This window comes from Carlito syrichta, unplaced genomic scaffold (genome assembly GCF_000164805.1).
Source record: "Carlito syrichta isolate Samal-C Ts95f unplaced genomic scaffold, Tarsius_syrichta-2.0.1 Scaffold302285, whole genome shotgun sequence".
Classification (NCBI taxonomy): Eukaryota; Metazoa; Chordata; class Mammalia; order Primates; family Tarsiidae; genus Carlito; species Carlito syrichta.
In genome coordinates, this window is record NW_007246381.1 from 149,588 (window position 1) to 176,231 (window position 26,644).

At 36.3% G+C, this 26,644-nt stretch overlaps 1 protein-coding gene across 1 annotated transcript in view; it reads left to right on the plus strand.

The window, feature by feature from the left end:
• Positions 1-24,220, plus strand: part of CCDC178 (coiled-coil domain containing 178) — a gene marked incomplete at both ends in the record, with an annotated part of 170,614 nt that extends 146,394 nt beyond the window's left edge. Inside the window, 5 exons of the mRNA XM_008056217.1 lie at positions 5,444-5,506; positions 6,672-6,833; positions 8,651-8,764; positions 20,177-20,322; positions 24,061-24,220. Of these exons, the coding sequence (XP_008054408.1) occupies positions 5,444-5,506; positions 6,672-6,833; positions 8,651-8,764; positions 20,177-20,322; positions 24,061-24,220 (645 nt within the window). The remainder of the gene's footprint in view (positions 1-5,443; positions 5,507-6,671; positions 6,834-8,650; positions 8,765-20,176; positions 20,323-24,060) is intronic.
• Between the last annotated feature and the right edge of the window lie 2,424 nt (positions 24,221-26,644).

Genomic DNA, 26,644 nt, shown 5'->3' on the forward strand with positions numbered 1-26,644 from the left:
AGGACTTGAATATTGGACTCCAGTCCCTTTTTACTTGTAGTGTTTCTGCCAATAGGTCTGCTGCTTTTCTGATTGATTTTTCCTGGTAGGTAGCCTGACCTTTCTCTCTTTCTGCCTTTAGGATTTTTTCTTTTGTGCCTACTTTGTGTACGCAAATTACTATGTGTCTTGGGGTTGGTCTTCTCATTTGATTTTTTGTGGGGTTTTTCTGTATCTCTTGTGCTAGGCTGGTCACATCTCTGCTGAGATGGGGAAAGTTTTCTTGGATTACCTCCTGGACTACTTTCTTCTAGTTGTTCTCCATTTTCATTTCTTCTTCTGGGATACCAATCAGGTGTAAGTTTGGCCTCTTGATATAATTGCACAACTCTTGTAGACTTTGTTCTTCTTTCTAAGTCTTCTTTCTATGTCTTTTACATAGTACATGTATATATGTATACTCCCTGAGTCCTAGATCTGGTTAATTCCATGTTCTGGTCTTCAAGCTCTGAAATTCTTTCTTCAGCTAGATTAATTCTGGTTTCCATGCTTGTCATCTTTATTTATTTCCTAGATGAAATGGTTTATTGCCAAAATCTCTGTTACAATTTCTTTCAGTGTTGCATCTAATCTTTCTTGAGTCACTCACTTTTTCCATCCACTCCTTAATCTCTGTCATATTCTGGAACCAGTCATTAGTGACTTCCATAGTTTGGGCTGTAAGTTCTGATTTTTCAGGAGTTTCCTCTTTGTTACACTTGAAATTACCAGTGATCTTCCTTTGGTTTTTCCTCATTTGTGACAGATCTCTTGTTTTTCTTTTTAGTTCTGAAAAGAAAAACAGATCTCTTGTTTTCTCTTTAGTTCTGTTATTCTGTGTCAGCTGGAGAGGCTTTCCCTTCTGATGTTTGCCTAGTCCTCTATTCTTCCCTGATCCAGGCTCTGGATTTGTTCTATTTTGAAATAGTACTGTGGGTGGGAATAGGACTGTGGATACGAATAGGACTGTGGGTGGGAAGCTTTGCTGCCTCTTATAGTTTTGAAAGTTAAATAAGGTAGGGGATGTGGTGCTAGGATTCAGAATTGACTTGTAAATTACAATGTTCACTGATTGTGGTATGTGTTCCCTTAGACCCACTCCCCACCACTACTCTATATGATGATGCAATGGGTACATGCGTGTACTCCCTGAGTCCTAGGTACAGTGATAACAATGAGGAGTATAGAGAAAAATAGAATGAAATAAGATGGGCAAGAATTTTTTAAAAAGAAAGCTAAAGAAAAAAAAAAACACAGAACAATGAAAGTAGAAACCAATGGAAAAAACGATTGTGCACACACATACAGACATGCACACACACAGAGACATGCACACACACCCTAAAACAAACTAGAATAACAAGAAAGTGAAACAAAACAACAACAAAAACAAGAAACTCAACACACACAAACACGTCTAGCACAAAGTGAATGGAGAAGATAAATAGAAAGACCAGGGGAAAAAAAATGAATTCAGATTGAACCCTAACACATATATTAACACACACCTTAAACTAAAAAACAAAAGCAAAAATCCAGAAGAACAAAAGAGCAAAAACCAATGGCAACAACAAAATTGAAAGATGAACACTCAATCATTCATTCACATATACACATAAACAGAAAACAACAAACAAAAGAAGAAAGAAACAGAAAAAGAAAAGAAATAAAATGAAGGGGATGCACATCAAACCCTCACATACATATTCATGCACAAAGGAAAAATATTTTTAAAAATAGATGAACTAACAAACGGGCAAAAGAATTTTTTTTAATCAAAAGTTAAGAAAGAAAGAAAGCCTGCTCTCTTGTGGCAGGCTCTGTCGTTGCTTCTCTAGTTTGGTCTCTATACTGCAGTGCTTCCACCTCTTTCACTCTCTCCCCAGTGTCCAGAGCAGGGAAGGAGGAGGGGCAGTGTAGGTGGATGGGGTTCCAATCCTCCCCTCCCACTCTCATATGGGCAGGGATATCTCCTCCAGTCGGGAGATACAGGGTTGTTTTTTCCCCAGGTATGTACTTTTGGGGCGTACCCCTGCCAGGCGTAGTCTGGAATGGAGTTCTCCTATTGCAACTGATGTTCAGGCTACAGTTGACTTGTGCTTCTCGGTCATGGCCCAGCTGTGTGAGTCTGACATTCAGATGATTGCTGGAGGAGAGGGTTTGGGTCAGACCCAGGCTCGCCATTGATCTCTTTGGAGTTCTTCCTCATCCTTTTCTAACCACACCCTTTGTCCCGTGGCTGGATCAGGGTAGTGGGGTGGGGTGCCTGGAACTCAGCAATCGTCAGTTCCCTCTGAAATTTGTGCTTTCAGGATATTCCCTCTGGGTCACGATTCACCCCTGAGTAGTTGACCTGCCAGTCACAAAGATTGGGTCTGTTGCTCCATGGTGAGCAAGTCAGATCACTTTCCTGCCCCACCTTCAAGATGGTGAAGGGATGCCTCTCTCTTGTCCTCTCTGTCATGACTCTGCCTCTGGGGGGTCGCTCTGCAGCCCCTGCTGCCAGCGCCCGACCAGGTGTGTCAGGCAAAGTTTGGAGCTGGCAGTTTTCCTGCTACAGTGGTGAGGCAGAGACTGGGGCAATAGTCTCTCACTGCAGCTTCTTCACAGGAAAACTTGAATCTATTTAAAGAAAAAAATGGCGTTGGGCTTCTGTGACCTGGGAAGAGCCAGGGACCTAGCAGAGAAGCTGCAGCACCAGCTGTTGCACCAGGGCCCTGGCCACTTGCTCACGAGCCCTCACTTAGTCTCTCTCAACATTTTCTTTCCAGGAAGGATTTGTTGATTAAAAAAAAAAAAAAATGGCACTTGGTTTCTGCCTCCTGGGAATCGCTAGGGTCCAAGCCAAGCAACTGTGGCACCAGTCACTGCACCAGGAGAACCCTGGCTGCTAGCTCCCTAGCCCTCACTCAGTCAGCCACTCACATGCCCACTCACTACCAGTATTTACACAAAGTTTTCCATACACTCACTCCCACTGGGACTTGCATAATCTGACTGGTTTGGCTGCCATCTTCTCGACGACCTCCTCTAATTTTCTCAATGTGCTTGAAAGAACCTTCATAATCTGATAGTTGTTTACTTCAACTCTATACTATTCACCATCTCTTCTCTCTCCAACACACGCAAACACAGCACACACACACACACACACACACACACACACACACACACATTTTTCAATGAGTTCCATTCAGAGGTCAAATGTAGCTCTCTATTTTGAAAAATGATATATTTTTTCTTGTCTATAAAAGCATTTTTAAGAAATTGATAAAACTATACTATATCTGCTATAATGTTAAAAGAGGCTACTCATTTATTTTAAGTATCAAAAATAGATCATTGTATAAATAGTTGTAGACATAGATATATTCTTTTGTAAAGTGATATATTAAAGTCATTGCTGTATTTACCACCTTTATGCTTCCTTCTTTGGAATTATTCTTTTGCAATAGATGAGAACAATTTTGACAGGTTGCCCTACCAAAGAGAGGGAAGACCTAAAGATTTATTTCTTTGTATTGTTTCTACAGACCCTGGGGTATGATGAGGGGTTCACTACTGAAGTGGGGTTATTAGAGACACTTCTGAACTTTATTGGTTCCTCTTTACAAAACTATACATTGCTTTGGAATCTTGAGGACAGCTTAAATCCAAGCCAACTCACCTCTCAAATAAGGAGTTCCAAGACATAATTCTAAGGCAGAAGAAACTTTATGAACTACTTCCAATTCTGTTTTTAATTAATTAGTTTTCAAAAAATTTTAGATTCAAGAGGTACGTGTGCAAGTGTGTTACATAGTTATATTGTGCACTGGTTAGATTTGGGCTTCTATTAAGTCTACCCCCAGGTGGTCCTCAACGAGTGGTTTTTCAAACCTTTCTCTCTCCCTCCATCCTCCCTTTGGTAGCCCCCCAGTATATGTCATTCTTATCCTTATGTCAATGTGTGCCCAATGTTTAGCTCCTACTTATATATGAGAACATATTGTATTCAATTTTCTGTTTCTGTGATAATTCACTTGGAAAGAAGGCCCTTAGCTGCATCCATGTAGCTGCAAAGGAAATGATTTCATTCTTTTTTATGACTTCATAGTATTCCATGGTGTATATATACCAGATTTGCATTATCCAGTCCACTGTAGATGGGCATCTGGGTTGGTTCCATGTTTTTGCTATTGTGAATAGTGCCGCGATAAAAATATGAATGCAGGTGTCTTTTTGGAAGAATATTTTATGCTCCTTTGGCTATATACCAAGTAGTGGAATTGTTGGGTCAAATGGTAAACCTATATGATAATTTAAAGCAAATATATGAATAATTTAGGATGATTTACCAGTAACAAAGACAAAACTTTTCCGTTCCCCACCCCTAACACACACACTGATTTTAAAGGCATGTTTTGGTTTTAGAAACTAACTTTTACAAACTTTACACTTGAATTGTATTTTGCAAACTTTACACATTTTGCAAACTTTACACTTGAATTGTATCTACCTTGTTTTCAAACTGAATGTGCTAATTCTGGAAAGTAATATTAAAAACAAACTGATAAGTTTTTTTTTTTTTTTTAAACAAAAAAGAGAAATTGATGACTGCTTTTAACTTTCTGATTACTTTGATTTTTTTTCGCTTCATTCATTTTTTATTTATTTTTATTTTTAAAATTTTATTTATTTATTTATTTATTTATTATAATGATGTGGGGTACAATTCAGGGTTAGGTATACAAACATTGATCTTGCAGGTACCCTTGCTGATGAGGTATGCCCCTCCCTCCCCTAGCAGTTTCCCTCAACGGCCTATCCCACCCCCCTCTCCCCTGGCAGTTTCCCACTGCTGCCAATTACTTTTTTATAGCATTATAATTGTTCAAGGTCATCTTATGAGTGAGAACATATGGAACTCAGTTCTTTGTTTCTGTGATAAATCACTGAGTATGATTGACTCCAAATCCATCCTGGTTGCTGCAAAGTCAATATTTGTTGTTCTTTATGGCTGCATAATATTCCATTGTGTATATGTACCACTTTTTTTTTATCCAGTCTAGCTTCGATGGGCAACAAAAAATAAGGAACACTTTACAAATTTGCGTGTAATCCTTGTGCAGGGGCCGTGTTAATCTTCTCTGTATCATTCCAATTTTAGTATATGTGCTGCCAGAGCAAGCATACTTTGATTTTTTTTTTAAGTTTAGGACTTACATTGTAAACTGAATGAAATTGAAATTTTGTAGTTGATTTCAGAGTTTTTTCAAATACTTTGTTTCAAATAGCCTAGGGGTATAAAAATATGTAATACATTATAGTAAATATTCTACTCTTCATTGAAACTTAAGTCAGGTTTATCTTAGCAATTATCCTTTAAAATATTTTTTGTATTCTATGAATAAAACTCTCATTTAAAAATTTTGCTCACATGTAGGGTAGAGAAGATTTCTTGAAAAGACTCATTCGGGGTGAAGTGATTACTGGAATGATAATTCAGGTAATACAGATTTGGTTTCAATATTTTATTCTTCATTTAATTTGCATTTTACTTAGCATTTTAAATTTGCTTGTAATGAGGCATCTTGTCACTACTTGGTTTGCAAGCCAGCAGTTTCTCTCCTTAGCTGATGACAGTTGCCCTCTGTGTACAACTAGCAGTGTCTGATCATGCATAAAGAAACTGACCTCCCATACACATATCTCATTTTGTGGCTTAATGGGAATTTCTGCCAGTCTAGTAAAAGGGCAGTGGGATCTTATTTCTAAGTGTCTAACTCTGTAGTCTGCTTTGTGATGATGTTGTGTTTTCTTTACTTTTAATGTCTTTCACTTAGGTTTCTTTATTTAACCCTGGAAGAAAAAAAAAGCTATGATATTTCCATACAGATATTTTAAAATTAAAGCATGTAAACTAACATCACCTTTAAATTTTTAATCTTTATCTGTCACCCACATATCCTTTGGGACCTAGGTTGGGTTTTTTGATCCATGACATATTTCTAGAATGTCTTTCCTTTAGAAATAAAATATATTTGGAATTATCATTATTAGCATAAGAAAAATAAAATCAAGAAGCAAAACAGTTTGAGATAGTGTTATTTGATGTTATCTATATACTCGGTTCTCTCTGAAGCAAACACATATTTTTTTATTTCTTCTGTTAGGAAATTTGACATTTTCAAACATAGCCGTGTTTCTTTGTTTCTATATATATATATATATATATATATATATATATATATATATATATATGAAAACACCAAAATCTTAATTTATTTCTGGGCATATATGCTTTTTAATTTCATAGTATTTTCAGTCTGTTTTATTAATATTTTGTTTTTAGCTTCCTGTTCATTAGTTTATCTGGTCTTAGATTGTAGGACTTAATGTGTATTCCTAGATTGTTAGTGTGTTTTCTGACTTAGCGTTTTCCAATACTTACTAAGAATGTCTGATTTTTATTCTGTTCAAATATTCTCATTTCTTCTAATAATAACTATGTGCTCTTTAAATATACATTTGTACCCATTGTTTTTTTATGGTAGCATTTGCTATTTGATTTTCAAATGACAACAAAGATTACTGTGTGGCGCTGAATAGAGGCTCAGTAAATGTTTAAGTAATTAATAACTGAATGAGTTATTTAAAATCTTTGCTGGCAGAAAAGACTATATAGCATTCATGAAGTCCAGATCCAGGAGAGGCAGGAGCTTTTGAAAAGGAAAGCAATATATGCCATAACACTGTCAGAAATACAAGAACCTCTGCTTCAACTAGAAGAAGATGCTGAAAGAATCAGAGCTATCCACAAAGAACACTCTGATGTAAGCATGTAATTAATCTAGAATATTAATTAAATGTTTAGGAATATTTAGGTTGACAAATTATGCATGTCATTTTACATTATTATTTGGAAAATTATGATTTCACATAGAAAAAGCATGGACAAAACTAAGTAACAATTTGAGGACCACACAATTGCTTTACAGTGAGCTGTGTAGCAAGACAATTAATGCTAATGTGTAGGACTCCGTAGTCTATCTTAGCGTGTACTTGGGAAAAGCAGTTTTTAAAAAGGGTGAGTAGTGACTTCTCTGGTTAGATTGCCCACTGTGCTAAACTTAATTCAAAGTCTTCACTTCCTCTTAATAAAATACTGAGGTTATGTGTACTTGAATACAAAGTATAAAGGCATCTTGACGTTTTCATGGTAAATTTTGGATGCATTTAGGCAGCTACCGTGAAAAAGCAAATGCTGATAAAATATTTTCAAAACTACATGTTTATGGCAGTAACTGATATTATTTATCCTTCCCCCCAAAAACATCAGTAGAAAAACATGTATTCATCCTGTCATTACTCTTCTGGAGAACTAGAGGGTGTGGCAAGAGATATACATTCTTGTCCTTCCCTGCAGGAAGGAAGTACATGTATTTATTTGAGTCATTTTGGCTACAATTTTTTTCCTTTGCAAATGATATTGCCACTTTATATTCTTAGCATCAAATGATTCTTAAAATGTCTTCATTTTGAAAATAGTTATTTATAAAATATTTCTATTATAAAGGTTTATGTTGAGCTTCAAAACCTCCCTGTGAGATATGTAAGAGGGAGTTTGCTTGTATCAAAGGATAGAGAAAACTTGAGCTTAAATGCATGGGCATCTAGGACAAGATCGTGACGATGGAGTCTACAAATTCTGAGTAGCACTCCCTTTAGAGCTATTGTAATGCTTATGTAATGAATGTATACCCAGTCCAAACACCTAACATTGGGATAAATGATTTTGATAATGGTTCCCTGTTACATTAATGTGGGACGTTTGTTAATTGCATCGAAAAAACCTTGTAATTATCTGAGTATGATAATGAATTTGAGAAAAGATCAATGAAATCTTTGCCCCTTATTTTTTAACAGCCACGGTTTTATATCTTCTTGTAGTTCATAATCATTTTTGCTTTTATTATATTTCAATGGTGAATGAATTATAAGAACTAGTAGTTTAGCACAAACTCTAGAAAAGAATACATTTCTTTACACTGTTTGGTAATGATTGCTAACAATTTGTATTTGGAGTTATTAATTTTGGTTGATTTTCTTTTTTTTTTTGAGTTGGAGTCTCACTCTGTCACCCAGACTGGAGTGCAGTGGGCTCCAGCAATCTTTCCACCTCAGCCTTCCAAGTAGCTGGAACTACAGGTGCACGCTACCACGCCCAGCTAATTTTTGATTTATTGAAGAGATGAGGTCTCGCCAAGTTGCCCAGGTGGGTTTCGAACCCACGGGCTCAGGCAATCCACTCACCCCAGCCTCCCAAGGCGCTGGGATTACAGACTGAGCCATCGAGCCTGGCTTGATTGAAATATTTTAAAGATTATGAGGAAATTGCATAATTTATATGTAAGCTTATTAGTTTTTCTTATTTAACTAAAATTCATTAGATTTAGATATTCTTGGGTAATACATGTAGGGACTTTTGAATATCTTAGTATGCATCTGTAATTCATATGTGGTAGTTCTTTCCCTTTATTTACCAAAATAAATACTGTTATTATTAAAATACTCACTTAGGTACTATTTGGTCTAAACAAGAATATCTGGCTGCAAATGCTGCACATCTTAATATCTGAATATCTTCTAGGCACTTAATAGTATACTTGAGAAGAAAGATCATATTAGAAGAAATGTGCAAAAAACAAAGAAAAAATTGAGAAAAAGGGAAAGGAAAACCCGTGTTGCACTAACAGAAACTGAGGTGAGAGACTTAATTTCAAAATATAATTTTACATTTATAATTTCTTTGTCAATGAAAACTATTTAGCAAGTTTAATTTGGCGTAGATGCACCTCATTTCTAATTGGTTGCTGTAAATTGACTCTGTGTGCACAATAGCACACACTCCCACATGCACACACATTCCCTGTGTCTTCATTTACATTCTCTTACAGTATCTTTCCTACTGGTCTAGTCTATAAAGGCCATTGTCCTTAACCAGGATAAATGCAAGGGAAAATGGATATTGGATTCAAACAGACGTATACTGCTTTCTGTAATTGCCATGCTGGCTTCTATTGCTTGAAGTTTTAAGGAAGAAATGAAGAAAAAGAAAAGAAAGAAAAAAGGGAAAAGGAAAAGAACGAAAGAAGAAAAGACAGGAAGAAGGATATTGCTATAGTCTGAATGTTTGTGTTCCCCCAAATTCATATGTGGAAGCATAGCCTCCGATAGAGTAGTATTAAGAGACAGAGCCTTTGGGAAGTGTTTAGGTTATGAGGGCTCAACTGGATTAGTGTCACTAAGTCACCCTCTTTGAAACAGAGAGTGAGCCCTCATCAGACACCAAATCTGTTGGTGGCTAGTTCTTGAACTTCCTGACCTCTGAAACTATAAGAAATAAATTTCTGCTGCTTATAAAGTACCCATTCTAAGGTATTTTGTTATAACAACCTGAAAAATCTAGGACAGGGGAAAAAGGAAGGAAGAAAGGAAGAACAGAGGATGGAAGAAGAGGAAAGGAAAGAAAAGAGGGAAGGGAGAAGAAAAGGAGAAAAGTTTAAACTTTTGCTATACAAAGTAGCATGATTACACTTTTCTTTAATGAATGGAATCTTTTATTGACATATATCTACTGTCATAACTCCGAATCACCAATATGACATTCTGAAACTATAAAATATCATGTTTAATATAAATATGCTCATTAATTAGCAAGGATTTTTATCAAGCAAAGTACTTTTAACCATTAATGTAGTATAACTATTTTAATATTTATACTTATCATATAATTGGCTGTAAAAGTTAGTGTTCAGAAAAGACAAAACAATTTCAAAACTTTTACATAATTATCTACATTTTAAAACAACTACTACTAAGATTTTGTTCTTAGAAAGCATATTTACTTAGCCAAGGAAAGTCAACTTTTTAAATTTATCTTGCTACTGGCATTGTATGCAAAGTCTTTAGTTTGTCAGTTTAAAGAAAGAATTGACTCTACATGGTAAATTGATACTCTATTTTGCTAGGGAAAACAGCTTCACTGTCTTTTCTTTTGGTGAAGATAGTGTGAAACATAAGGTTTCTAAATTATGTAATACCGATTGGTGCCACAGCTCACAGAAAAGATATCTCGATAAGAAGTACAGTTTATGAGCCAAAAGTCATTTTTAAAGCGTTGTATTTTATTTCCATTTCATAAAGTACATTGTGATTTGAACTATAATTGTGTCCCCATCACCCCCAAGCAACACTTCTTATATAACCCTCTTTCCCCTTCCCCTCAATGTTCACTGTAGGCACTAAGTGCTTCTCATCAATTTCCTGAAAAAGTCACTCTTACTATTAGGCTTCTATTCATCTATCTCTTTCCCATTTTTTCCCAGCTGTGCAGCAAGAGTACTTTAAAATAGGAACTGGGCAAAGACAAAATCACTTTTTTTAAAAATGGAGATGTCGGTTGAATTCCAACTTAACTGGCAGAGTCAACATCCTTTTTTAGTCAATAGAAGGTGAAGAAAGTCCAAGAGCACTAGCATTCTAACATTAATGCTGTTGTCTTGCACACGAACCTAATGCCCACTACAATGTATTAGGCTGTAGATTCACCATATCTCCAGATAAAGGAGAATGTAGCTTCTCTGAGGAAGTTGACTCACAGTGTAGGAGGCTAAGGATAGGGAGGAGACTTTACCCCTTCTAAGAAAGATGAAGTAGCTGAATTCCAGGGCCTCCATGGGCTATATTTGGTGCAGATGGCATAACAAGAAACAGTTCTGTCCCTGTCTGATAGTCAAGGCTTGATGGGTTTCCCTGAATAGGAAGAGCCTTACATTGGTCCAAGCAGACTTAGAGTATACTTGGTAGAGGCCCTTCTAAGAAAGAATGTACATTAGAGTTTGGGAATTAGGAGTCATAAGTGGAAGATATAGCTATTTACAGCAGTGAAAAATGACTAGGTCAATTCAGATCAGAAAAGAAGAGCATTTTCCCACTATGTGTGTTGTCTTCAGGAAGTGAGGTGGGTCATTTTCTTCTTCATTATTAACATCATTTACTGATGTTGGTTTTGATGTGCTGACAAAGGCTGAACACATAGCTCAAATGATTTCACCGAATTCTTAGAGTAACTCTGTGAAGTACTTATATTCCATTCATACAAAACAAAAGTTGAGGATTAGAGAGGTTTATTCATTTTCCATGTATCAAGAATTTCCTTCTAGCCAACCTCAAAACTCACTCATGCCTTTACTTACTATGTTTACAAAAATCTCTTGTAAATTCCTTCATCGCCAGTGACTAAAGGGCATCAGCCAGTTTTGATATAGAGAAAACAGCCCAAGCTTTGGATTTAGAGAAATCTAGTGTTTGATCAGTCTTCACCAATTAAACTAACTATCATCTTGGGCTAGTTATTTAACCTCTCCTGATCTTCTATTACAAAATGAATATAACATTACTTGCATTGTTATTGTGAGTCATGAAAAGCATAACTCAAATACAATGCATAATACAATCATTGGTGAATTGGAACACTCATGGATTGCTCACACCCACCCCCATAACCTTTTCTACAAAGTAAAGATTAAAATTTGCAGTGTACGAGATAGTACCATGTTTCTACAGATGATGACATAAGTTTTTACTGCAATAAACCCTCATTTAAACCACAGGTATAGAATCTGAACTTATTATATTTTTGTAACATAGAATATACTTATTAAATCTTCAATAAAAGTAAAGATATAATCTGAACTAAATATTTTAGAATCCAAATATAATTTACTTTACCTGGTATTTCAAATATAACCATTTTAGAATTTTTTGAAATAAAAAATTGAAACATTTTTATAGTAGAATATTAATTTCCCGCAATTCAGATTTCTAGACCCTTCCATGCCTGGCCAGTAAAGTAGATTTGGGTGAAAAGTCTCCAAATTGCTTTCATCCAGGCTAGAGAAGCAAAAAGGAATGGCAAAGAATGATCAAACTGTAAATGCACTGTTTGTATGGCTATAAACTTACTTGCTGTGTTGCTATGTCGGCACTCATTAAAAGACTGACCGATAACTCTGGTGTCCCCAGGTTTTTCTCATTCAAACTATGCAGATTTGCACTCTTGACTGACATGCAGCATCTCTCAGTTTCTTCTCTCCAGATCCAGCCCACTATGGGAACATTTCTAATATTTTTGGTGTTATGGATGGGGACATGCTGACATGTTTACTAACACCTCACTGATGAAACCTAATAAAGGTGCCCAAATACAATGTTTGCCTTAACTGATGTCTGTAGAAGTACATTGACTCTTTCATCTCTTTATTGTAGAATGCTCTGATGCCAGTGTCAGCATTGCAGAGCTGACTGGTATGGGCTAATTGTTGATGTCATTACTTCTGAAATTATCTTTTTTTAATGTATTCTGTTTTAAAGATGTAGGGTACAATTCAGGATTAGGTATACAAGTGGACATTGTACAGGTAAAGTTTGGGATTCTCTTTGATCACCACCTTGCCTCGTTTGAAATCAGGTATCCTTATTGATGTTGTGTCCCCCCCTCCCCCACAACCCAACCCAGCAGTATCCCACTAGTGCCAATCCCTTTCTTATAGTATTATGGCAAATGCTTAGGGTCCACTTATGAGTGAGAACATGTGGTACTTTGTTCTTTGTTTCTGTGATAAGATCACTGAGTATTATTGACCCTAAATCCATCCAAGTTGCTGAGAAGTCCATATGTTTGTCCTTCTTTATGGCTGTCTAATATTCCATTGTATATGTGGACCACATTTTTTTTTTTTTATCCAGTCCAGTTTCAATGGACAGCATGATTGGTTTCATGTTTTTGCTATTGTGAATAGTGCTGCAATAAACATGCATGAGGCCAGGCTCAGTGGCTCAGTCTGTAATCCCAGCCCTTTGGGAGGCTGAGATGAGTGGATTGCCTGAGCCCCGGGTTCGAAACCCACCTGGGCCAGCTGGCAAGACCTCATCTCTACAATAAATCAAAAATCAGCCGGGCATGGTAGTGCTCGCCTGTACTTCTGGCTACTTGGAAGGCTAGGGCAGAAGGATCGCCAGAGCCCAGCAAGTCAGTCAAGGCTGCGGTGGCCGGGAGCATGCCACTGCACTCCAGTCGGGGTGATGGAGAGAGACTCCAACTCAAAAAAATAAATAATAAAAAATAAAAATAAACATGCATGTGTAAGTATCTTTTTGTAGAATGCTCTGAGTTCCTCCTGGTATATTCCCAGTAGGGGGAGTGCTGGGTCACATGGAAGGTCAATTTCTAGTTCTTTTAGAAATCGCCACACTGTTTTCCATAGAGGTTGAACTAGCTTGCATTCCTACCAGCAGTATAGAAGCATTCAATTTCGTCACATCCTTGCTGTTTGTTGCATTGTTGTTGTTTGTTGTATTAATGATGGCCGTTCCTACTGGGGTTAGGTGGTGACTCAATGTGGTTGTGATTTGCATTTTTCTGGTGATTAGTGAGGCTGAGCACTTTTTCACATGTCTGCTGGCTGTCTGTATATCTTCTTTTGAGAAGTGTCTATTCATGTCTTTTGCCCACTTTTTAATGGGGTTATTTTTTTTTTCCTTTTAGCACGTTTGAGTTCCTTGTAGATCTTGGATGTTAGGCCTTTGTCCAATATACAGTTGACAAATATTTTTTTCCCATTCTGTGGTCTGTCTCCCCGCTCTCTTGATTGTTTCTTTTGCTTAGCAGAAACTTTTCAGTTTAATGAGGTCCTACTTGTCTCTTATGATATGGACATTTGGGATTTTGATCAGGAATTGGTTGCCTACTCCAATTTCTGTAAGGCTGTCTCCACTGTTTTCTAAGAGTCTTATAGTTTGAGGTTTTACATTTAGGTCTTTGATTCATTTAGAGTTGATTTTTGTGTATGGTAGCAGGTGCCCTGTTTCATTTTTCTGTATGTGGTCAGCCAGTTTTTCCAGCACCATTTATTGAATAGGTTCTCCCCTCCTTAGTGGCTGTTGGTGGAGGCTTTGTTGAAGATGAGTTGGTTGAGGAATTGAGGTTTTGCTTCCAGAATCTTTGTCCTGTTCCATTGGTCCATATGCCTGTTCTTGTACCAATACCACACTGTTTTGATTATTGTAACCTTGTAGTAAACTTTAAAGTCTGGAGATGTGATACCTCCCACTTTGTTTTTGTTTTTGTTTTTTTTGCTTAGGATTGTTTTGGCTATTTGTGGTCATTTATGATTTCATAGGAATTTCTGTATTGTCATTTCCAGGTCTGAGAAGAATGACATTGGTAACTTAATGGGTATTGCATTGAATCTGCAGATTGCCTTGAGTAGAATGGACATCTTAACAATGTTGATTCTTCCTATCCATGAGCATGGAATATTTTTGTATTTGTGTATTCTTGGATTTCTTTGAGCAATGTTTTGTAATTTTCATTGTAAAGGTCTTTCACTTCTCTGGTTAGGAAGATGTCGAGGTATTTCATTTTTCTGCATGGCTATTGTGAATGGGATTGTGCTTTTTATATGGTTCTCTGCCTTTTTGTTGTTGGTATATAAGAATGCAATTGTCTTTTGCACAATTATTTTGTATCCCGACTTTGCCAAAGTCCTTTGTCAGTGCAAGGAGGTTTTTGATAGATTCTCTTGGGTTTTAAAGGTATAAGATTATATCATAGGCAAAGAGGGATGCCTTAATTTCCTCTTTTCTTATTTGGATACCTCTTATTTCCTTTTCTTGTCTCATTGCTATTGTTAGGATTTCCAACACAGTGTTCAATAGGAGGGGTGAGCGGGGATGGCCTTGTCTTGTTCCAGATTTTAGAGGAAATCCTTCCAGTTTCTGTCCATTTAGCAATATTCTGACTGTGGGTTTATTGTTGATGATGCTTACTATTTTGAGGTATGTTCCTTCTATGCCTAGGTGTTCAAGGGTTTTGTCAAGAAAGGATGCTGGCTTTTATCAATCATGTGGTTTTATAATCATGTGGTTCTTGTTTTTACATCTGTTGATGTATTTAATTACATTTATAGTCTTGTGGATATTGAACCAGGCTTGCATCCAGGAGATGAAGCCTACTTGGTCATGGTGGATGATTTTTGAGATGTGTTGTTGGATCTGATTTGCTAGAATCTTGTTAAGAATTTTTGCATCTATGTTTATTAGGGATATAGGCCTGTACTTCTCTTTGTTTGTTGGATTTTTACCCTATTTGGGTGTCATTGTGATGTTAACTTCATAAAATGATTTTAGGAGAATTCCATCTTTCTCAATCACCTGGAATACTTTCAGTAGCATTGGTATCAGCTCCTCCTTGTATGTTTTGTAGAATTCTGCTTGAAAGTCAGCGGGTCCAGGGTTTTTTTTGTTTTTGTTTTTGTTTTTAAGGTAGTGTTCTTATGGTGGAGTCAACTTCCTAGGTTGTTATTGGACTATTTAGTGTCTCAGTGTCTTCTTGTTTCAACTTTGGGAAGTTGTGTGATGTCAGAAAGTTCTCAAATTCATTTAGGTTACCAAATTTGTTTCCATACAGGTGTACATAGTAATCTCTGATAATCTTTTATATTTCTTCAGGGTTAGTTTTGATTTGATCTTTTGCATTTCTGATTATGTTTATTTGGGCTTTTTCTCTCTTTTTCTTTGTCAGTCTGGCTGGGGGGGTCCATCAGTCTTATTTATTCTTTCAAAGAATCAACTTTTTTTTGTTGTTTTGATGCTTTCTATGATATTTTTGTCTTCTATGTCCTATATTTGGCCTATTACTTTGGTGATCAGGATTCTTATGCTAAAGTTAGGTTTTTGGTGGTCTTGTCCTTCCAGCTCCTTTAGGTGATTTGTTAGGCTGTTAACTTGTGATCTTTCCATTTTCTTAATGTGTGTTCATAGGGATATAAATTCCTCTCTTAGAACTATTTTCATGGTTTTCCAGAGGTTTAGACAAGTTGTTTCCTCATTTTCATTTGTTTCCAGGAATCTTTTAATTTCCGTTTTGATTTCTGTGTTGACCCAGTAATCATTCAGCATTATGCTATTTAGTGTCCATGTCTTTGTGAGCTTGGGGGAAATTTTGTTGGTGTTTATATTTATTTTTATTCCATTGTTGTCTGAAAGGTGTGTGACATTTCAGTTGAATATCTGGGAAGGATTTAAATTCTTCAACACTGTTGAAGTTGAGCTTTTCTGGATAGGGAATACTTCAATGAAATTGTGTATCTTTGAGGACTTTGAATGTTGGACTCCAGTCCCTTCTAATTGGTTTTCCCCAGTAGGTAGTCTGACCTTTCTCTCTTTCTGCCTTTAGAATTTTTTCTTTTGTACCTGCTTTGTATAGGTGAATCACTCTGTGTTTAGCAGTTGGTCTTCTCATTTGATGTCTTGCAGGGATTCTCTATCACTCTTGTATTTGGATGGTCATATCTCTGGTGAGATGGGGAACATTTTCTTGTACAACCTCCTGAAATACTTGCTCCAATCTGTTCTCCCTTTCCCTTTCTTCTTTTGGGATACCAATCAGGTGTAGATTCCATCTCTTGATATAATTGCACATCTCTTAGAGGCTTTCTTTCTGAGTTTTCTTTCTATGATTTTTACAGATCAGGTTGATACCATGTTTTGGTTTTCAAGTTCTGAGATTCTTTCTTCTACTTGATTAATTCTGCTTTCTATATTTTTCATCTTGCTATTTATTTTCTGGATGAAATTTTTTATGACCAAAATCTCTGTTACAAGTTCTTTCAGTGTTGCATCTTGTCTTTCTTGAATATTATTCACTCTTTCCATCCATTTCTTAATCCCTGTTGTATTCTGGGGCTATTCATTGGTTACTTCCATTGTTTGGGCTCTGAAGTCTGATTTTTCAGGCATTTTCTCTTTGTTACTCTGGGAATTTCCTGTGTTCATCCATTGATTCTTCCTCTTATGTGACAGATCTCTTTCTTTTCTCTTTAGTTCCATTATTCAATGGCAGTGGAAGAGGCTTTTATTTCTGATGTTTGCTCAGCCCTCTAATCTTCTCTTATCAGGGCTCTGAATTTGTTCTATTTTCAAACAGGATTGTGAATGGGAAGCTTTGCTGTTTCTTGTACTTTTTATAGTTTAAAAAGGTGGAGGATGGGGAGCTAGGATTTAGAAACTACTTGCAAATCACAATGAGTTTGGTATGGGTTCCCTGAGGCTTACTCCCCCCCCCCACTACTCTTTATGGTGATGTAATGCATATGTGTGTGTACCTCCTGAATCCAAGACATAATAACAGCAATACGGAGAACAGAGAAAAGTAGAATGAAAAAATATGGACAAAAATTTTAAAAATTAAAGAAACACGGAAAAGCAGAAACCAAAGCAGGAAAAAAAAGGTACACACACACACACACATACCCCAAACCAAATCAAAGTAGAGAAAAAGCAAAACAAACCAAAAAGAAAAAACAGAAAAACTGAACACACACACACACACACACACACACACACACACACACACACACCCAACACAAAATGGAAAAAATAAAAGAAAAATTAAGCAATTCAAATCAAACCCTCACACATACATTCACACACACATTAAACTAAAAAAGGAGAAGAACAAGAAGTAAACAACAACAACCAAAATCCTAAATGATGAACATTCAATCATTCATGTATACTCATAAACTAAAAACAATATAAGAAAGAAAGAAAAGAAAAGAAAAAGAAAATATGGGAGGAATCCAGATCAAATCTTTATGTACATAGTCATGAACAAAGGAAAAAGAAAGAAATAGTAAACCAAAAAACAGCCTGTTCTCTTGTGCAGGTCCTATAATTGTTTCTCTCCACTGCTCACAGGAAAGGTCCTCTGCAACCTCATTCACAATCTCCCCAGTGTCCTGCCTGAGGAAGGTGGAGGAGGTGGTGGAGGTTGGTGGCACTTCAGTCCTCCCCTCCCACCCTCATATGGTCAGGGGGACCTCCTCTGGTGGGGAGGTGTGGGATTGTCTCATCCCACGTAGCAGTGGGGGTGCCCAAGCCAGGCTTATCCTGGAGTAGAGTCCTCCTTTTGTGGCTGACATCCAGGTTCCGCCTGGTCTGTCCCTCTCAGCTATCCCCAGCCATGTGGGTCTGGTGTTCAGAGGACTGCTGAGGAAGATGGGGTTGTGTCAGCCCCAGACTCACTGCTGATCTCTTCTGGGGTCTTCCTCATCCTTTTCTAGTCACACTCCTTGCCCCATGGCTGAATCAGGGTAGGGGGTGGGATGTCTGAGACTCAGTGATCATCCTTTCCTTCTGGAGTTTGTGCTTTCAGATTATTCCCTCTGGGTCACAACCAACCCCTGGTTAGTTAACCTGCCATTATGGAGATCGGGTCTGTTGGTCCGTGGTGAGCAAGCCACAAAACTTTCCTGCCTAATTTTCAAGATGGTGGCAAGGTATCTGTTTCTTCTTCTCCTGTGAGGCTCTGCTTCTGGGCTCCTGTTCTGTGCTCCCTCTGCAGTCCTTGCTACCAGTGTCTGGCCAGGTGCTCTGGTGGTGAGGCTGAGCCTTGAGCCAACAGTCACTCCTTGTACCTTCTTCCCAGCAAAGGCTTTGCTTATTTTTTTTTAAATGGCACTTGACTTCTGCGCCCCAAGATGTATTAGGGTCCAAGCAGAGCAGCTGCAGCACAAGTTGCTTCACCAGGAGAATCCTGGTCACTTGTGCCCAAGTCCCCACTCAGTCAGCCATTCACACACCCGCTCACTCACAGACATGTACACAAAATTTTCGATACACTTCCTGACTCACACTGGGACACACACAGACTGGCTTCACTGCCAGAAAGCCTCTGATTTCTGTTTCACTTCTGAAATCGAAATCTAAGTTTCCCATCAGAATCTTTATTTAAGACTAATAAATGAGTTATAAAAATCTGACCTAAAAGTCAAATTTAATGATAGTTACTATGCTGTACCCAGAGTATCCAAACTTATCTCTTTCTATGCTCTTCAGATTTATTTTTTTCCCCAGAAATAACTTAATATCTCAGTGAGTCCATCAAAGTATCCTAATTAGCTATCTTTCTACTCCATTCTAGTATAAGAAAAAAAAGAAAAATTGCAACATTCATTTATTGGTAGAAAATTTCCAGAACTTTCAAAAAAAGAAAGAAAGAAAGCAGGAAGGACATGAAAATTCGAATATAGCGCCCAATGTTCAAAATCTTAGACAGCGAAGTTAATAGGAAAATATTTATTCTTTTTGAAATCTATCAGAGTAAAGAAAGGATTAAGAAGCACATGGGGAAAATAGAGAAGAATAGGGAAACTAGAGCAATTTAGCTATGTAGCATCAGCTAGGAGAGTAACCCTAATTGCAAACAATATTGAATATAAGTAATAATATTCAATAACTCAGTCAGTCAGTGAGTCACTCAGTCACCATCAATACCAACTGTCATGAAAGGATCATACAAAACCAAATCTTCAGTGTGAAATTGCACAGGCCCACATGCTATATGTGGAATTGCACACACTGGGAGTGAATATTAATTTCTTTTGCTTGAAAGTAGAACAATATTCTTGGCTTCCTGCCAGTGTACTTGGTCCATATTTAAAAACCAGTGACCACATGCTTGCATCTTGAAAAGACATGCTTGTAAGGTATGCATGTCTGTGTGTGTGTGTGTGTGTGTAGAGGGCAAGTTTGTTTAGAGGAGGGAGAGAGAGAGAGAGAGAGAGAGAGAGAGAGAGAGAGAGAGAATAGTTTTAACTCTTTTTTTAAAAGAAAAGTTATCAGACGTAATGAGAATATAAATATAAGTTGTTACTTATATTGACAAAAAGTTACTATTACTCTTTTTTCTTTGAGACATTTCTTACTCTGTTGCACAGGCTGGAGTGTAGTAACATGATCACAGCTCACTGCAGTCTCAATTAATGGGCTCAAGCAAACCTCCTATCTTAGCCTCCTGAGTAACTGGAACTACAAGTGTACACCACCAAACCCAGCTAATAATAAAACTTTAGAGAGAGACAGGATCTTGCCCAGGCTAGTCTGAAACTCCTGGCTTCCAGCAGTCCTCCAGAATCAGTCTCCCCATGTGCTGAATTTCTACCATTTGCTTTTAGTTTTCCACACAGCCAATGCAATTGTGTCCCTAAAGTGCAAGGGTTACAAAATTCAAGTATTTAAAGTAAAACATTCCTGTATATTTATTTTTCAGAGTAAAGGCTCAGTAATATTTAAGGAATTAGAAACAACTAAAAGTAAAACAATTCTTTTTCATGCAAAAATAAATGAATTGGAGGAGGAATTAAAAGCAAAAGAAGAGGAAAAGAATTATTTTGATCAAATTCTTGAAGCTTTAAAGTAAGTACTTAAATGTAATCAAAATATGAAGTATATTTAACATTAAAAAATAAAATCCAACTTTCATATTTAAAATTTATACTTTAAATGTCCATATTTTTATTATAATTTAATGTGACATACACATGTGATATTTGATCATTTTGATGTATAAAACTTTAATCATAAGTTGTTTTCATTCTTTATTGCTACTCTGGGTTTATTCTTATTTAAATAACTGAGAATGTTTCTCCTTTCCCAAGTATAATAACATTCATTATGTAACTTATTCACTTTTATCATCCTCAAAAGTCTCTTTTTTAGGCACTTCATTGATCAGGGAGATACCAGTTGAGGCTCAGTGAAGCCTTTGGCTTGGAGAACGATCATGCGCTAAGGCTCATTGAGTATCCATAGACTCTCACTTAGAACCTTCCTTTACTCATCTTGGTTCTTATTTCCTACTTTGTAAAACATTGAGAACTGGTCTTGGGTGCCTATTAGAGGGACATGCATTGCTCACATTTAGGAATGATAGTCTGATTTACATATAGAAGGCTAATATAAGCATTAGCAGAATCATAATGCTTGAGGCTTAAAGTGTCAAAAAAAAGTTATGTTCAGCCTAATACCGTGCACTCTAATGAAGTCAAGTCACTGCACTCATCAAGGATTTTCTTAGCTATTACCATTGTGTACAAACTTATTTTCAACAAGCTCACACAGCTTTATCTGAAAAAGACTAATTCACCTTTGGTATTATATATAAGAAAGCAAGGAAATATTATTTATTTTGAAAGATGACTGGGCATGGTGGCTCGGCCTATATAGTCCCAGCACTTTGGGAGACTGAGGTGAGTGGATTGCTTGAGGCTGGGGGTTCAAGACCAGCCTGGGCAACTTGGTGAGACCTCATCTCTGCAATATATCACAAAAACTAACCAGGCATGGTGGCATGTGTCTGTAGTTCCAGCTACTTGGAAGACTGAGGTGGAAAGATTGCCTAAGCATAGCAGGTCGAGGCTGCAGTGGCTGTGAGCGTGCCACTGCACTCCAGCCTGGGCAATAAGAATGAGACTTTAATTCAAAAAAGAAAAAAAAAGAAAGAAAGATATTTGTTCACATTGTTTAACTCTTGTAAGAATATTTTGGGACTCAAAGATATAAATCTAAAATTATTTGATTTATACTCAGCTTATGACTATCTAATTCAGAAGCTAGTGAAGATTATTTCCTTCAGACTTCTTACTATCTCAATCCTAACTTCTTCATCCCTACTATAACTAATTATATCTCCTTTAAGACAAGAATGTTGCCATGTCTCAGGGACTCAATTCCCTCTCTACACTTGACAAAACTCTGCCTTCTGTCAGGAAAAGGAGAAAAAGGATAACTGATACTGTGATATTTCTTATAAAACTATTAATTAACTATTAAGTGATGATAGATAATGTCAAATAACATTTAAAGCTACCTTTGAATGACTTGCTATGGTGTCAGGCCTCTTACTAGACAATCTATTGTACTTCATCTCATCTACTTCTAATAGCAAGTTCTTAAAGTGTGTCATTTCCAAATAAATCCTGGGAAAATAGAGGCTCAGCGACATGGAATGATTGCCTTAAGATCACACAGCTGATTAGCAGTACAGCTCATTCCAGCTTAGCTCCATCCTGTTCCAAAATGTGTGAGCCTTTTTGACTGACTCCCTAAAATGGGATTGCAGAGGAAGGTTACTGCAGATAAGCTGAATAATCAACAGGTGACCATATCAAATTAATAATTATCTATTCCAAACCCATAGGAGACCTAGTGCTAGACCCCAAGAAGGTCAAGGAAATGGTAGCTGAGAAAGTGTACCTTCAGGTGTCCGAAGATCTTTTCAGAGAGACAAACCTTGCATATTCAACATCATTAAAATATGATGTTAAAAAAATGGCAGTCAAAGCTACTTTTCTCTCACTTCATTTCTTTTCTCTCACTTCATTTTTATAATTGCTTCTTAACTAGTAAGTGGAAAAGAAAAAGTCCAGACCCATAAGACTTCAGAGTTTGCTTTTTTAAAATACACTGAGAGAAAAGAAACACTATGTCCATGCATACATATACACACTCACACATATACAGTGTATATTATATATGTATATATAATTAATAAAATGATTATAAGTAATCTCAAAACACAGTGTAGAGAACAAAGTATATGTGGTCAAGATACAGCAATGTTTGCTGTGAGCATCTATGAATATTTCATGTTTTTTTGGACATACGTCTTTTTGTGTGAATTTCATTGGTTCCCTATGCTTCACAATGCCAGTATTATTGGATACTTAGATAAGACATCAATTAAGAATTTAGAATGTTGTTGGTATGAATAATGACGAGGAAAAATAGAATAAGGCAGATAAAAGAGGAGAAGGGCCTTATTCCATGTAGAAGAAGAGGCTCACATCCCCTAAATGTAATCAAGGAGTATTGTTTTTAAATTTGCTGATAACAGCCATAATGAAGTGGGGGGAGCATTTAGTATCTAGTAACTAAGTAAAACAGAAGAAAGACTTGGATCTGAATTCTGGTTCTGTCATTTAGTAACTATTTGAGCTTATACAAGCTAATTAATTATGCAAGTTTAGGTTCCCCAGCTCTAAGTGACTATAATAATTATTTCATAGGGTTGTTTTTGTTGTATTAAATGAGATATTATTAAAAAGCACTTTAACATTTTAGCCCTTCTGAAAATATTATTCTTGCTGCCTTTAGAGCTAACTGTGCAAGTGATTTAATTTTCTGTATCAGTAGAGATGTCCACTCATTTGGATAGAATAAGACTGTGCTGAACTTTTTCAGCTATGCTTATTCTGGATTCTGGGTTGCTGCTAAACTCTCAATTATTTCTAAAACAGGTTTATTGTTGTCGGTATTGTTTTAGCCACTTCCAGGTATCCTTATTAGTGTTCTTTCATTGTTTTAACCACTCTTAGTTACCTTTCCTACTAGTATTGTTTTTGACATAAGTACTAAGTTCACCATAGAAATTATGTACTTTCGTAGTAGAATGCTTTCTACTACAAATGAGAAAATACACACACACACTCTCTCTCTCTCTCTCTCTCTCTCTCTCTCTCTCTCTCTCTCTCTCTCATATAACAGAAATAGAAAACAATAGAAAAACCATATAATCTTATATAACAGGAAGTCCATGGGTAGGGCAAGCTACTGGATTGGTTGATTCAACAGCTCAAGAGCAGGCATTTGTTTTTTTCTCTCTCCACTGTGGCTGTTTTCAGCAATTTGGACAACATGATTCATGTCACATTTGGTGGACATGAGCTCTTCCATATGGAGTTAAGTTGTTCTCATTCATTCTATTGAGCTATCTTAATATATATGCTTACTCCTGGACAATCAGTCATGTGCTGATTGACTTCATCTAACCAGAATGTACCTCTAGTGTTACATGCAGTGTGGAGGAGGGGTTCTTCATGGAATGTCTAAAAGAGCAGAGGCAGCCTGGGTAGGCAATCAAGAGAATCTACTCAATTACTCCACAGATTATATAGATGTCTTCCACATGGATTATATAGATGTAGCTCTACAGAAGTAGGCCTTTGGAAAAAAAATCTAGGGAATTTTCCCAAGGCCCTTCAGCTCAAGGTCTTCCAAGATGTTGTATTTTGGATCTGTTTAAATGTATCACAAACACATTTTAGAAAACAAAATATGAATCATTGAGTGACTCACGAAATCCTTTCTTCATAGGAACAAATTTATAACTATAAGATTTAAAAAGGAGCATGCACAAGCTGTGTTCGATCATCTCATGCAAGAGAGAAAGAACTGTAAAATGAGAATCTTTGAGGAAGATCAGAGATTTAGAACACTCTTTGCTATGAGGCAAAAGACTTTGGATAGTGTTAGAGTGAGTATTATTTTTAACTGTTTTAAAACAAAAGAAATATAGTGTCAATCATAGTAGCAGCTAGTTTGGGACACGCATTCTTTACACTGAGGAAGCAAGGATGTTTATATTTTAAAAATACATTTATTAAAATAATAAACATGTAAGTTTTCATTTTTTCCAAGTGATTATAATGTATTTATATAGCATTTTGTACCTTTCAATGCATTTTATGTGTACTGTCATTTTGTTATTGTACTTTATTTTATTTTGAAGTCTACCAATGTAAAAATGTAGGTTATATTTATTCAGAATCATTTATATATATATATATATATATATATATATATATATATATATATATATATTTTTTTTTTTTTTTTTTTTTTTTTTTTTTTTTTTTGAGTTGGAGTCTCACTTGGTCACCCAGACTGGAATGCAGTGGCTGCTCCCGGCCACCGCAGCCTCGCCTGCTGAGCTCCAGCGATCCTTCCGCCTCAGCCTTCTGAGTAGCTGGAATTACAGGCACGCGCTACCATGCCTGGCTGATTTGCATAATATTTTAATGACACTATAAAATTACCAGTTTGAAATACAAAAATCACAACAAAGCATGTCTTTCAGACCCAAATTTTTATTAATCAAATTTGATAAAGCTATACATATCAAGTTTTTACATTTAGTGAAATGATGTCATCCCATTTTATGTTTTGCAATAACTTTTGTTACATTTAATTGTAATAAATTAATACCATAGTTTGTTCAATATATTTAAAAATAGTACTCATTTTTGAGGAACATAATGGGAACATTTCCTTAAAAATATAAAATTATCCTGTACATTATTGAAACTAGTTTCTGTGAAAGAATTTTAAGGCACATGTACTATCGTACTATACTTTTATGAATTATTTTTTCACTCATGTTTATGTATTCAAATTTGATATTTATATATTAAATTATGATATATTTTTAATTGCTTTTTCCTTTTTATTTGTTAAAAACAGTGTCAGTAAATTTTTTTAAAAGATTATTTGACACAAATGTACATTGAATGAACAAGTGTGTGGCTGAAAGAACATACCATCTTTTGTGCTATTGCTGTGGTTTGTCCTATAAGAAAATTATTAATAAAAGAATAATAGTTTTATTAATAGCAGTGCTAAGAAACATTCTTCTATTTTAAACATGGCCGTTACTTAGAAAAAGACTTCTTTGACCTAAAAATATGAAAATAATTGGTGCCATCTAGTGGCGATACATGATGCCTCCTTTTGGAAGAGAGCCTGACACCGATGGCCGTTTCAGACATGTGAGATATGAATGGATTGGGAGGGCTTTGACTCCGATGAGCCTCTCAAAACAAGAAAGCTTAAGTTACTTACCAACCTAAGCATCATTCCCCACCTCATATTTTATCACAGCAGTAAAATTAGTTATTTGAATTCAGCCACATTTCCAGTCGTACTGGTGCTGAGAACACAGTGGGATCTCAATAATCATTTATCGACTGGCATTTCAACACTTTAATGGAACAGTAATAATTAGTAAAATGGCAAAATATGGTCAGCATGAGAGAGATGAATAAAAAAATCCTGCATAGCCAGCCGCGAAATTACTGAGATTTGCATTTCTTGTCATCAAAAAGCCTGTCCCTGCCTTTCCACATCCAAGTGTACCCACCTCCAGCTACTTAGAAGTGTCCTACAGCCTTGTGTTGTGTGTGTGTGTGTGTGTTTTCCTGAGAACCAATATTTATCTGAACTTGTTTTGTTCATTTATTTTATGCTTGTTTGTCATCTGCCTATTACCTTTTATAATACTTTATTCTCTATGGAGACAGAAAATTTTCTGTCATATCCTTCTCTGTATCCTAAATGCTCAGAACTGTGTCTGGCATGGGAGATGCATTAAATAAATAACTTTTGAATGAATGAATTAGCAAATGTGTGATTGGAGACTTTTTGGTAATTTTTTACTGGCCACAAGCATGATATTAACTAGAAGCAGGAACATTTTAGAAATACTTTTCAAATTGCGCCAGCCTGATATTCCTGTTACTTTAGCAAACACACTGTGTTCAGAAGCTAAATCTCTCTCTCTCTCTCTCATTCTTGTTCTCTCTTTGATAATACATGAGAAATTTGCCATCCAGTCTGTCTCCTCTAATAAAAATGATTAAATTGCCTATTGCTCTTTAGCACTTAAAGATTCTGTTAAATATCTCAACAATGTTTGTCAAATAGCACTAAGTTTACATGAAGTTTCCGCTTATCAGTTTTTTGAATAGTTCTTTGTTGGACATTCACGTAATATGACCAGAAGTATAGAGTTTGAACATGCAGGTTTTAGAGATGGATACACCTCATCAACGATGCCATTTATCTATGATTATGATCAGTTATTGGGTATTAAATAGTGGAAAAACAATGTGATTCCTCGTTG